The sequence below is a fragment of the Haliotis asinina genome, chromosome 1 (assembly GCF_037392515.1).
Source record: "Haliotis asinina isolate JCU_RB_2024 chromosome 1, JCU_Hal_asi_v2, whole genome shotgun sequence".
Classification (NCBI taxonomy): domain Eukaryota; kingdom Metazoa; phylum Mollusca; class Gastropoda; order Lepetellida; family Haliotidae; genus Haliotis; species Haliotis asinina.
In genome coordinates, this window is record NC_090280.1 from 74703250 (window position 1) to 74718607 (window position 15358).

At 37.8% G+C, this 15358-nt stretch overlaps 1 protein-coding gene across 2 annotated transcripts in view; it reads right to left on the reverse strand.

Moving 5' to 3' along the window:
- Positions 1 to 4201: 4201 nt before the first annotated feature.
- Positions 4202 to 15358, reverse strand: part of LOC137297124 (organic cation transporter protein-like) — a 36101-nt gene continuing 24944 nt past the window's right edge. For both annotated transcript variants that reach the window (XM_067829124.1, XM_067829134.1), the window contains exons 5-10: positions 14873 to 15106; positions 14041 to 14175; positions 13561 to 13649; positions 12036 to 12153; positions 9627 to 9699; positions 4202 to 8966 (exon numbers count right to left, since the gene is read on the reverse strand). In XM_067829124.1, the coding sequence (XP_067685225.1) occupies positions 8733 to 8966; positions 9627 to 9699; positions 12036 to 12153; positions 13561 to 13649; positions 14041 to 14175; positions 14873 to 15106 (883 nt within the window). In that variant the 3' untranslated portion in view covers positions 4202 to 8732. The remainder of the gene's footprint in view (positions 8967 to 9626; positions 9700 to 12035; positions 12154 to 13560; positions 13650 to 14040; positions 14176 to 14872; positions 15107 to 15358) is intronic.

Below are 15358 nucleotides of genomic sequence, written 5' to 3' on the forward strand. Positions count from 1 at the left end.
ATATAATGAATTGAAACATAAATATAGCAATCATAAATCCTGATTTACAGATGAGTCCAAGGGCGGTGGCGCGGTAGCTTGTACCACCGTCATTGGATCCAGAACAATATCTTCTAGATTACCTGACAACAGTTCTACTTTCACAGCTGACGCTAACGCCATATTAAAAGCTCTTAAATATATTCAAAGACACCATAAACATAAACAATGTATAATCTATTCAGACTCTCTTTCTTGCCTTCAGGCGATTAAACATCTTTCTTGTTAACATCTACGTTTAATAAAAATTATTGAATTATATAATGATGTTGCTACTGGCCAATACGACATCGTCTTTTGTTGGCTACCCAGCCACGACGGCATTTCTGGGAATACAATGGTCGATCTTGCAGTCAAGGCAGCACCCAACAAATCTGTGACACCACTTCTTATTCCCTATTCAGACTACAAAGCAAGCATTAGAGCTCACACTCGTGATCTGACGCAGAAGTGGGACAACCAAGTCGGTATAAATAAACTGCATGAAATAAAACCCTACATTGGTTATACATACTTGGGTTGTCAATCCAGATTTGAAGAGGTCATTTTACGACGATGTCGTATTGGTCACACAAAATAGACTCATGCATACCTTTTAAAAAGTGAGGATCCTCCGTTTTGTATCCCTTGTGATGAGAGAGTCATGGTCAAGCATATCCTGCTTGACTGTGTTGAATTCTCAATCATAAGCGATAAGTATTTTACTGTAAAAACCGTTAAGGATCTTTTTAACACAGTCAGTGCTCATTTAAGTATTGTTTTTTTAAGGAAATTGATTTCTTGGTTGAATTTTGAGTAATATGTTCTGTATATGAATGTATTTTAATGATTGGTAGTTTAGGTTAGGAACTAGAATTGTTAGTGGCTGTACCCTGAAAGGGGGTTGAAGTATGGTAAAATTATTGTCCGGAGAGGGTACGCAAGTCCCAAAACATTCGATGTAAATTTACGTCTGCCAGGTTTTTAATCGTAGTATTCTTGTTTTAATTTTGGTTAGCATTTTGTATACTCGCCAGCGGTTGAAGGGATGGTGTAAATCCAGCTGGGGTCCATGCAGGTAGCAAAGGTACTGTAAGTCCCCATGGTCCCTAGTATGGTGATCTGATTTCGGCGATCTACAGCCCTTATTTTATTATGTATTGTCTTCTTCAATTACACTGTTATAGTTTTTCATGCTAGTTTTATATCTATATCTGTGGTATTCTAGTACTTTTACTGTCCACCGTCGACAGGTTTATATATTGTACATACCTTTCACTTTAGTGTTAAATGTTCTCGTCATGATATGGCTGAAATATTGCCGATGTGACGTTAAATATGAACTCACTCACTCACTCCACCCGTGCTGTGTTGTCCCTTTCTCTGTACTCCTCCCTCGTAACAAATAGTGAACTGTGTCAATATTTTAATACTTTGTAAAACAACTATTATATTTTAAGAAAAGAAATCTGCAAATAAGTTGCTATGATGTTATGATTATAATCAGCGTTTCATTGAGTATATTGTATGTTTATTACTTTTCGAGCTTTTTGAGAAAAATGGACTAGAACAATAATTATTTCCACTTCTTCAATAGATACCCTATGCAAGGCGAAGCATGAAAGTTTGCTGATGTAAAACTGTTGCAGGTTCATGGTTTTTCATTGTTTCGGGAGCGAGGTAATACGTTTATGTTGCCATTTCCATGATTAATGTGGGCTTTTCCACATTTCCTGCACAGTGGGAAAGTTTTCTTTGGTAGACCTAATGGTATTGGTCGGTAACTAATCGTGTCTAATCCAGTGATCAACAGCATGGGCAAAGATCTACTCAAATGGGATACAACGACATGTGTCAAACACGTCAACGAGCCTCAACCATTCGATCCCATTGGTCGCCTAACGACAAGCATGAGATCAATACTAATCTGGATCTTCACGGGTCCACTAACTCAGACTATCACTCCTTCACGGGTCCACTAACTCAGACTATCACTGACACTGAAATTATGACTATCGTACAATTTCTGCTTCCCAATTCTGGGCTGGATGTTGAGTAATCAGATGTGTAAAACCGAATCATTGTCTCAACAACTTAAAATACTTACTAACAGTTTATTTGATGTGCATATGATAATTGATAAGCAAAAACAATACATAAAAAGCTGTTGAGATTTCATTTTCCCAAAGAGTTCGGCCACTTGTACACCGGTACTGTTCACTACCTTTGAGTTCAATGCAACAAAATCTACAGTGTTCAGTATTCTACAGATATATCAAAAGGTTTATCACCAGACTAATCTCCACAACATCTTTCAACAAGAACTGTACAACAATTTAGAGGTTCCTTCCGGAAACAGAATCAAAAGAACAAAAATAAATAAACTAAACTAACTCAATGAAACTTCCAATTTAAAACTTAACCTTCGGTGACCTTAACGTTGAAAGTAGGTCAACAACAAGATAATCAATACTCAGACTGTAAAAAGATTATTGTCAGAAAACTCAAGAGACATTTCTATGCTTAGTTCAGACCATCAAAACCAATAAGTCTTGTAAAAACTTCTAGTTATACAGTAGGTATATGAAGTATAAAGATTCTTACATCGGTCATGAAGCTGATGAAAGAAACTGCATCAGCAGCAGTAACGGCAGTGACAACGCTACAATTGAACTAAGACATCATCAAAGGTGCTGACTTAGAAATAAGCCACATAAACAGTTTTAGCAGGATACTTATGACTGATGTTTTTATAAGATCAAGATGTTAACACTGGTCACTGCCACCATGAGTGTACTCGTGGTGTCATTCCTGGTCGAATTTGCCGCTGTGAGCTATCTCTTAGGTATATCGATGGTATTTCAAAACTAGTTTCACATGTTGGCAAAGAGGCACAAGATGCAATCATCACTCGCAGTAAAAAAAGAATGACCAGGGACGCTTGTTTCTTGTGCCCATTTTGCCAGCATGTGAAACTTGTTTTAAACTACTACCGGTGTTGATAAAAGACAACTTGTTGTGGCAAATTCGACCAGAATTGACACTATGAGTATACACGTGATAGGCAGCAATAGGCAGTCAACATGTTAACATCTTGATCTTATAACATTAGTAATGGTAAGATAACACATCCTCCAGCAAACTTAAAACAAGTCTTCCAAAAGTATCTAATCTGCCTGTTCGTATACAACGGCTGCTCTGAAAATCATTACAGAGAATATGAGATTCAGAACAGTGTTTCCTCTTTATATGGGCAGACCAATTTGTTTTACAGATTTTTGTCCTCAGAAAACCTCAAGGCATTCAGGATTTTTTTCTTCAGAAAATAACCAAGCAAACATATATCAGGATTGTAGTTGGGTTGTGGGGCGAATTATTATTTTTTTTCTTAGCCTGGAAGAAATAAAAACGGCAGATCCATAAAATATGAAATAGAAGTGGTCTGGCCTAGGGTATTATTACACAGATCTGATTTTGTGGATGACACATAGTCAGTCAAGTTCTATCAAGAATATACACACCAGTGTATAATTCATTGAGTGTTTAAAAGCACAGTGTCACACAATTTCAAAACTATTTTGGCTTGTATCTATATATTAGGGCATATGCAGTTACTCTAACTCCCTATTGATGCAACAAAAGACTTACAATACCACACGACCTGCCTGAAATCTTCAACACCTTCCAAACAAGAGACATAACTCTGAGCTTAGCTTAAAGTAATGTCGGCAGGTAGAGATTGCAAGATTGCAAGAGTCAATTGAATGCAACATGGTACTAATTCACTGAACATTTTAACTTAACACTCCAATCAAAATATGAAATTTTGTTAGGAATAAAGTATACTTTAGCTCCCCTTGGAGCTGATTGTCAGGATTATTGAGATAAATATATTACTATTTGTACAGAAGTGTGGTGTGATACAGTGCTTTTAAGAAGAAAACTGATGGACTGAGATCAAGTGTGAGAATACAAATTCCCGAAAACAAAAAATTCAAATTCCCAAATAACAGAAAGTTATATAAACCACAGATCGATATTTCAGCAAGTTACTATAGCCCCCAGTATTACTGGAGGGAATAATTTGAGATGAAACATAAAACAAACGTTAAAATCCATACATCTTTGATACATTTAATGTAAACATTAAACAATAAAATATTCATAAGTTATGTTTGTCTGATTATAAGTTTCTGAAATAGATATAAATACTGAATATATCAAAATAAAGAAACACCATTACAGCTAAAAAACAAATGTAGGACTGTTGGACAAAAGCCTACAAGTAAGATGGAGTATAAAACTTCAAAACAACGTCTATAATCATTGACATCAACAGGAGTGTGTACATGAAAGTACCTTTTTCTAGTGGTGGTCTGATTAACTGAAAACTGAAGATTGGTTGTAATTACTGAAAGACAATGCAATCGATCAGGTTGTCTCCTTATTGAAAACATTCAATTCTACAACAATTATTTGCTTTAACAATATAGTTCACCAGGCTGGTTTTGTTTGTTAAGTTTCATAAACATGCTCATTCCAAGTTAATATTGACTTTATCTTAAAACTTCATGGAATTTATGCTCCTAACATACTATTCATCCTTTAAAGTTGTAAACTTTGCAAATGTACTTTGTGCAATTTGCATACAGACTGAAAGAATTACTTCTTTCTTGTGTATTTTCAAACATGACCAGGAAAATTTGATAAGAGATGCTAACCGATTATTTTCAAAGATTGATCAGCTGTAATGAATCAATCTTCAATTATGAGATTTCAATCAATTCCCAACACTACCTTATTCCACAGCCAAACAATAGTAAAACATTCCCACTCCTTGAACTATCCTCATATAACATCAAAGGGAAAGCATGATTTAAAAAGACAAAAGGACAAAGGCAGATTTCAGTCACATTATGATATCAGCATACATGTGTAATACAAATAAGACACATACAATATTCAGTTGATCACATTAAAGTACGTGAGTGAGTTTACTTTGTACCTACTTGGGGAATCACACATTGTTCGGCACAATGCCCAAGAGCTTTAGCCACAAGGCTGCCCCACCACTCCTAATCACGTTTAAAGGAAGCTACAACCATCACAAACAGCTGTGTCCTTTGCTCAAATCATTATTCAACTTGACTGCAACTAAGGTCCATATTCTCTGGATACATTTTACCCACTTTCACCGGAGATCAGGTTTTGATATTGCTGGAATATTCCTAAAAGCTGCCTTAAACCTCACTCACTCACTCACTCACTCTCTCACTCACTCACTCACATTATATGCTGTCATCATTGATGGGCAGCTGTGATAACTGCTCCTTCAAATCAAATGTGTATACAAACGTATGCCTCTTAACAATAAAACTTAGTGGGGGGCAAGGCTGCAACAAATACCCCATGAGGCAAATCGGTTAACAGGTATTTATGCAAGGAATATGTTCATGAATATCAAGGAATTACAATAACAAACATCTCATGTTATTGATAAAGTTGGAACAATTTAATGATAATTTTTAAAGTAAAAAAATAATACATGACAACAATGCCACTTATGTTGAAATGTTAATTCGGGAAGAGACCTGAGAAAAACCACACAAGGACACAAGTCATGCTGCTGCATGGCTTTTATTTGAGGTATGAATTAAACCAAAAATCCAACCAGACATCAGGGCTGAAACATCTCATTAAACAACACACAAAATATAATCAATAACAAAGTAATAACATCACACCACTCCTGAACACATGCACCAGTATATACAAGGAAGTGGCTTAGTACAAATCAGCAGTGATATATTTCAGTAGTAAACACATGTATACGAAGAATTCTTGAGATGCATACACAATGTCGTTGCTGGTCATATAAATAACTTCGGCACTGCAAGAATAGAACTATAAATTATAATGACCTTACAAGCTGAGAGATTCAATCAGGTTACCGCATTTATACTTTTCTAAGTAAAATGTTTTTTAACAACAGGTCGAAGTAACTAGTCAGCTCATTCTTTGATCATCATTCCAGAAGTTGGTGAGTAAAAACGAAACCTACAACATTATCGATGACACCTTACAACTTACTGCAGAGAGCAACGTTTCGATGTAACTTGACAACGGTGTCAGAACCTATATAGAAACGTCACGCAATGCAATAAACAAGAAATTGTCATGCATACAGTCGTATGTTCCACTAGAAGTCACATGCTACAACTGCAGTGTCTGCACTTTGTACTTCAACAGACAGCTATCTGTTTGTGTCTGTTTGTTATTTCCATAAAACTGAATTCAGCAATATTCATGCTAGAATACTACAGTCTGTAACAAATCAAGTCATACCAGACAGTTACACCACTGACATCATGAACACAGATGAATCAAGGCAATGCATTAAAGCATTGCTTCAGTTATTGCTGATGAATAAAGCAAAACAATGGACAAACACCGAAAAGTAAATATACATCTGGTAATTTCAGCAAAGCATATAAATTGTTTTGACATAAAGAAAGAAACTTTGCAAGAATCAGCAGGTGAATGTTAGTTTCTTTCTCACGGTATTCTACGGTTTCTGGATTCAACAAAGTGTGTAACAAGGTAATCCTATTTATCAATAAACTTACCTTCATAGAAAAGGAGACTAATTCAGCATGGTGGAAACCGGACACTAATTCACCATGGATGGAAACTGGACTTTTACAGGAAAAGGAAACTAACTGAACAAGGATGGAAACTGGAAATTAATTCCACATGGATGGAAACTGGACTGTTCAAGAAAGGGGAAACTAATTCAGCAAAGATGGAAACTGGACACTAATTCAGCATGGATGAAAACTGGACTTTTATGGGAAAAGGAAACTAATTGAGCAAGCATGGAAATTAATCTTTTATATTGAGTGAGTTGGTGAATTAGTTTTAGATCACTCTTTTGGTGGGACGCGCAACACTTCAACAACTAGGCTACCTCACCACTCAAGACCTTTAAAGGAAATGGAAACCAAATTAGTAAGTGTGGTAACTGAATTTTCAAAGCAATTAATTACCAAGCCTCAGCCAGATACTAATAAAACTGAGATAGTATCAACCCCACAAGTACATCACCATTCTACCCCAGTGTACTGTGAAATCACATTCAATAGCTATTGCCCCGTTGGTAGGGAATGTACACAAATGTCAATTTTTAAACAAGATCAGCAAGAGAAAACAACAAACAACACTCCATTACAACGAGATCAAAAATACTGATATCACTTAAATAGGGAATATGTTGAATGACTTCTCATCAACGTTCATAAGGCAACACTCACTCTGAAAGACTTCTCTTACCTGAAGAATAATGCTCAATCTGCCACATAATCCCAAAATTCAATAATTCAATACGTAGATACTTACTAAAATTTGTACAGTGCTGATATCCAGGACAACTGCTGAAAGGCCCTTTGTTTTCACTCAATCATTGGATGTCCATCACAACAGCACAGCATATTTTCAATCACAGCTCCCTGGGGATCACAGGGATCTCTTGCTACCTGTTAGGTGCACCGAATTGATGTGGCTTTCCCATCCATACAAGGTGCCCATTCACAGCTGGCTGGGCTTGGACACATAGTCACAGTACTTTGTCCTAGTTTACCAGATGTACCCACAACTCACTGTTTGCACATATTCAAGTTACCACCATCTGGTGACATAACAACAGATACATGGGTACTTTTAAGTGCTCAGGGTTGTGTACTGTACACTAGGGGTTGGAACAACACTGAATGAGTGTGCACTCAAAGCTGACACCAAGGTTTTCAAACCCAGTCGTAGGTGGGCTGAATCTTGGCACCTCCAAGCTTGCTGGATTACTTGCATGACACCTTAAACACTTCGCCCACCACACTCCCAGTAACTACTCACAGTTGAAAGATCTACCTTCCACCAATTTTGGATCATCCTTCTTAAAGACTCACTAAAGATATACTACATATCACAACATATATCACATCCCTACATTCATCAAACTAACTCTTAGCCTTAGAGGCACCATTATGTATGAAGATTGATATTTTGAGTATTCTTCTTATACATGTCACAAAATGGAAGTCTAGTTAACACGTGTCACAGGGCAAGTGACTTTAAGAAAGTAATTCATCCTCACTAATTTTCCACTTGCCCTGATTTGTATGACATAATCATAATGACGTACTTATGAAAGAATAAATCAACATGGTATTTGATGTTAATGTTTACTGGACTATTCATCAAACAGTGATAAACAGCAAAGAAAGAACTCTACTTTATCATCATTGTGAAATTGTATAGCTTCATTTGAGCCAATATGTTTATTTGCAGTTTGAAATCGTATGTGGAAATTATCTAGTAGCCCACAGACAAGTTACACACCATTATTTGATGAATGAAAACTGACTTGTCCCTGGCGTTGGGCGATGGGATTTTTAACACTAAAAAATCTAAACTACCTTCTTGGGATTCTGAACATAATGAAAAATAACAAACTGTCATTTCGCATGTTATTTTGACATTATTGGTACAGACATATTTGACAACTTAAAAATTGCTCTGAATGTATAAGAATTTAGTTTTAGTACAGACACTTCACATTTCCTGAACTATAGCCATCACCCTTCTACATAATATGTAGGATAGGCTGGTTCTGTCTTTAGATGCCCTTGGTTAATGTACAAGTTTCATTCCCTCAAGACGGACTATAATCTAGTTAAGGCAGCACCATCTTTCTCCTGGTTCCCTTGTTTCAGGAGTTCCTTGTCATGTACCATCTCGCTTACTTGCGCACCATTCATCTTCCGTCCCTCTATGTCGTCTATGGTGTCTGGCAGCTTCTGTTGGTGGGTTTCTGGCAGCATGATGGCCAAGAGGCCAGAAATGGCCATCATCACACCAAACACTATCACTGGCACTGACTCTGAGGTGTACTGACCCTGGAAAGAGTCAAAGAGTGAGCTGGGTTTTATGCCGGTTATCAATAATCCAGCATTTACTTCTGATGAAAGAACCTCAGCAACAATGCAGGTTACAGTTATGCCTTTAACCAGTATTCCCCATGTATCATGGCAGGGATACCAATGAAACGCTTCACACATTGTACCCATGTGTGACGAGGTAAGGTTTTCACCAAAGACTACCCCGTCCCTTCCTCCAAAGTGACCCTGCACCTTAGCTCTCATGCTGTACATATAATAAAAGTGATGGATGTTCGTAGATGAGTGAGAGAGACACTGACCTACCTGACATGTGCTCCTCACTATATGTTTGGTCATCTGTTGTTTTCACAGAATAACCCATTTGAGGATTTTGTTTTGTAGGGACATGTTTCTGGGGACACCAGAAATGGGCATCACACATTATACCCATGTGGGGAATCAAACTCGTATCTTTGGCATAATGAGGGAGGGACTGCTCTAACAACTATGCTACCCTTCTGCCTCCCCATCCCTCATTTCTATTACCTTATTACTTGCAGGAACATGCAGTTGGTGAGCAAATGTCGTTTTATGCCCCAGAATGGTTACAACTTGCAATATCAATAGTTTTTCATGTCTACATAATCATCCAGGGTACTTGAGCTATGTGATACTTACCAGGGTGTTTATTTGTGGGGCAATGACACCTCCGAGTCTGGTCCAGAAAGCACAGGTTCCCATTCCAATGTTTCTGAAAGACAAGTGAGTGAGTGAGTGAGTGAGTGAGTGGGGCAATGGCACCTCCAAGTGAGTGAGTGAGTGAGTGATTGAGTGAGCAAGCATTGTATTGAATTGTATTGTATTGTATTGTATTGTATTGTATTGTATTGTATTGTATTGTATTGTATTGTTTGACATCCGTTGTAGCAATATTACATTAAGGGACACCAGTAATGGGCTTTACACATTGTACCCTTGTGGGGAATCAAACCCAGATATTCAGTGTGATGAGCAGACACTTTAACCATTAGGCTATCCTTCCACCCCTCAAGACAAAGATGGTAAATTAAGATTATATTTTTAACTGAGTATATATGAAACGAGTCTTGAAGTTGTTATTCAGACTCATGAGGGGAACCCCCAGATGCATGTTCTACTACATTCCTGATAATGATAGGTCAGAGTTCTTGGATAACTGAGAACTGTTAACCCAGGGATACAGAACTGGGAACTGATAACAATGGGATACGGATCTTCGAGAACTGATTACAGCAGGCAACATTTTCTGGATAACATACCTGATAAGAGTGGGATACAACTCTAACTAATATATCATAGTGATGGTGATACAGTTCTAAGACAACTCATGCGCTCATGCCTGATGACAGTGGGACAGTGGTGCCTTATAAGTCATAATGGATAACAGTGGGATGCATTCCTTAGACAACTCATGCCTGATAACAATGGGATAGGTCTGCCTTAGAGGGCATGATATAAGTTTTCACACTGTGTCAAGGGAAATATAGGGTTTTATCAGTCCCGAGTAAGGCTCCGGCTCGGGGAATATAACCTTACGAGGGACTGATAAAACCCTTTATTTCCCTCGACATGATGTGATAACGCATTTATCTGACTGAATGTTTTCACTAAATCAAAACAAAACAACACGCATCGAATCGACTTCCTGCCATGTTGACACCAGCTGATCGCTTGACCTCAACGCACCGCACGTTACTAAAGGCTTGTCGATGCATGCTTTTCTCACTTCGCATCGTCACCGAGGAGTAGTGGGGTGATATGACTTTCGCAGCGGGAGTATACGACTTTTATACTCCCGCTGGCGGATCATGATGGATGTACATGGTATTTTATCAGAGTCATGTGGACCAATCAAAACTCGACATTCTTACATGAGGCTAGATAATGGATAAGACTGGGATGCAGCTATTAGATCACATACATCATAAAAGTGGGATACAGCTCTTATATTTCATAACAATGGGATACAGTTATTTGATAACTCATGCTTGATAACAGTCGGATGGTGGTTCCTTACAATAATCATAATGGATGACCATGGGATATACTGTAAACTGTCCTATTTCCGTGCTTTTAAATTTTCGCGAGTGACGGTCACTAAACCTTTTCGCGCCTTCTTATTTTCGTGAGACGCTAGTTGACCAATATATTGACAAATGCAATACAATATAAATACCTGAGATATAGATAAAGGGTACTTTACACGATTACGGTTTTCAAGCAGAATATTGATCCATAAATCTTTAATTCAGCCATGAAAAAGACCGGTCACGTGACAAACGTGATCTTGTAACAGAGGAAGTCTCTGAATGTTTTAACACAACACCTAGGTGCGTGATCATTGAGTTGTTATAAGATAAACAGATTTGCGTACTGATTTAAAAACAAATGTAATTGACATCAAACCTAGTTCTCTTTAAGGGTGTTAGAGCAATGAAAACAAAATGATATCTTCTCAATGTGATGTGACTGCTTACGTAGATTTACACAGTGGTATGCAGAGAAGGTAGCTGCCAATTGTAAGACAAACATCAATGAAACAATAGACTTGCGAATCAGTGTTATGAAGCCTGTACATGCATGGAGGATTGTGAAATGTCTGGACAAGCTCTCCAAACAGAAAGACATTGTTCTGAGGGGTTGGCAAAAAGCTTATCTCTTGTGAAGACTGTTAGTAAGAGGATAAGTAAGTGACACCTGTTAATTCAGATTAGCCCAGCGGTGACACGTGAATGAGCAGTGTACACTTGTATTATTTTTATGTTGTTGACTTATCTGAATAAAGTGAATGATATATCTATATTATCGCGTGTTTTTATTTTCGCGTAATGAAGTCTGATGCGAAGTTCGCGAAAATTTAACGGTCGCAAAAATTTGGCTGTTTACAGTAGCTCATAAACAAACATACCTGATAATGGTGGGATACAGCTCTTAGATAACATACCTGATAATGATGGGATATAGCTGTTAGATAACATACCTCATAATGGTGGAATACAGCTAAGATAACACCTGAGAACAGTGGGATACAGCTCTTTGATAACATACCTGATAACAGTTGGATACAGCTCGGAGGTGTACAGGAAGTACAAGCTGAACAATGCTGCAACTGCAAACCTGCCGACGATGGCAAATCCAGTGGACAGATTCTGATGATAGTCTGAAGCTGATTAGATTACCAACCAGTTAAGTACATATACACTTAAAAATGGTTATTCATGATGAACTGCTGATAAATACATCAAAGGAATGAGTAAGTTCAGTCACCCACAAAGCTTCTGTTTTGTGGAGTTGCAAGATTCTGGTCTCATTTAACATAGTCTACAATATTTGGATTACCATGGATTAAAGTAGATCAGAAGTTCAGCATTAGGGAGCAAATTTTAGATATTATGGAAGTTGGGTAATATTTTAAAAAGACAATTGTTAATCTTAACTCTCTGAATGGCATTTAGATTTTATTTGTTTGTTTGTATTTTTGATGTTCAATGTCCCACTCAGCAATATAGACAGACAGGAATTGCAGACAATTTTTTATATTGCAATATATAGGTATGTAAAAACATGTATTACCAGATAAATAAAATGATATGCTTGATTAAATTTAACAAACCACTGAAGTATCACAAAATAGAAATGTAAATAATACTTGGTACAAATGAAACAACAAAAAGGGCAATTCATAACTCAGAAATATCAGAAGATTTGCGAGTGTTACAAAAATTAAGGAATTCATATCAAAATACTGGTTTCTGATCAGTGTGTCGCAATACATATTGTCTTTATGTCTGAACCAGTAAATACCAGTAAATAAAAGTAGACCAGTCAAATTGCACAGCCCTAGCAATATTCCACCTGTATCTGTAAATAACTGAATCTTGACCAGACCAGTGGTCAGCATCATGAGCATCGATCAACTCAACTGGGATACGCTGACAGGTGCCACCCAAGTCAGCAATACCACCCGTCCCATTAAAGGGCTCTTATGACAACCATGGCTTCTTGAAGACCAGTTTTAACCCGGATCTTCACAGGTGGCATATAGAACTGATACACATCTGATAAAGAGGGGGGAAATGTTATGGATGTATAGTCTAATGTTCTGTCTAAACAAAACCTCACAACTGGTGGTGTAGACCATACCTGAATCTTAAAAACAAAGTAACTGTTTGCAGCTGGTACATGTTATTTGCATTTTATTTACCTACATGAATTCATTATCATCATCATCACAACATCCAAAACCACTTAAAATGATGTAATGATAATGATAATGGTCATTCATAAAGCACCTGTTTCCACACTCTTGAGCATGCTCCATCATTAATATCCTTGATAAGCAAACCTGCCTGTGAGGTGCTAAAAGGTCGTATGACTTATCCCACTGGGTACCCATTTACTGCTGAGTGAATGGGGCAAGTTATTAACAAACTTGCTTGTTCTGTTTGTTGGTTTGATTGTTTATACAGCAATGGTAACTACTTCTGATATCACATGGATTTTTTTCGCATCATGCCTATTTTCAGTGTACAAACAAATAATTATGTGGAACTAGTTTATGAGAAATCCTTGCCTGTTTTTCCTGATGGAAGAGCCCCAGCAACAATGCAAGTTACAGCTGCCAGGAAGGCAAAGGTCACAACAGAGTATCTCCGCTTACAACTGAAACAGGCAATCACAGATATTGTCAAGGTTTCTGAATACAACAATAATCAGAAGGAATCAAATAAAATATAGTTGATGTTTTCAAAATATATTCCATATCCTTATAAAGAACTGAAATATAACGTGCGAAGCACAATTTCTGACACGTATTCCCCACAAGAAGAAACGGTAAGAGAACGAGTGAGGGGCTTTTTACGCTGACTTTTCCAAATGTTCTAAATATCACAGAAGGGGACACCAGAAATTAGCTGCACATTTTGCATCCATGTGAAGAACTGAACCAAGGCCTTTAGCATGACAAGAGGATGCTTTAACCATTAGTCAAATCACTAACACAAATCGCAAGGCGAGGAGTGTTTTGTTGCAACAGATGTCAATGTTTACTTACAACTTCATGATGATGATGTCAAGCAGATAGGCAGCCATCTCTACACTTGCTCCGATGAGGAAGATGATGTACTTGTTGCCTTTCAGGGAAGTGATCTGTAGGGTCAGGCCATAGTAGCCTACTGACACAGCCAGCCTGCAACATTAGACAGAGGGATCAAGCCGATAAACCCACTGAATGCAGATCTATGTCACCTGTTGGTGTCACAAAATTCATCCAATGCTCAGAACCTTCCACAATATAAATTTCGCAGAAATGTCATAAAATCTAAATTTTGATAAAACGTGAGAACACGGACAAAACTGGAAATTCTAGAAGCCTCCAGGCTAATTTGAACATCTTTTAAATGTATGCCACAGTTGCCAATCTTCTTATTTCGGTGGAGACTTAAGAGAGGTTCTACAAACAAGTCATAGGTTTCACGTTAGAATTACTTTCCGGTATGCATCTAATGTTGAGCTATATTCCAGCAATATCACTTCAGGTGACACCAGAAATATTCTTCGTGCATTGTACCTAAGTGGGGCATCGAATCTGGGTCTTTCGCCTCACGAATGAACGCTTAAGTCAATAGACTACCTCCCTGACCCTCAGCATTTTAGAGTAGCATAGTGGTTAAAGCACTCACTCATCACACTGAAGATGCAGGTTTGATTTCTCACATGCCTACAATGCATGAAGCCCATTTCTGTGTCCTCCGCATTCTAGAAGTTGGTGAGTACATAAACCACTCAACTGATATCAGCTTCTTGTTTATTGCATAGGGTCCACTGCAAATACATTTGACTACAAGTATGTTCACCTTGCGATGAAGAGGACAAGCAATACCTACCACTGATAGAACAGAATTAAGCTTCTTTTTCTCAGCTGTGGAGTTTTCAGAAGTGTAAGGAATGTATATTCCTGAGTTTGCGTCTCCTGCATGCCCTCTGCAATGGCCCTCACAGACATCCAACTCTCAGTGGGGAATTCCTTCTTGTTGAACTTGGCCACCTTCTCCACCAGCTTCTCAGCAGCATCTAGTTTCCCATACATCACCATCCAGCGCAGAGACTCGGGCATTATACTGAAAGTATTGTGATGGGGAACTTCAGTCATTTGACTCAAAGGTAGAATGATGAATTATAATCTACCTTAAAAACTAATAAACATATACTACTCGATGAAACACTGATCAAAATCAAAACATCAGCCCAACTCTGAGGTTTTTGCAGAATTTAAGCCCAAGAAATAAACTATCATTAAAATATTCACACAGTTCACAACTTGTTAGGAAGGGGGAGACAGGTGTTCAAGAAGCACATGCTTATGGGGAGTC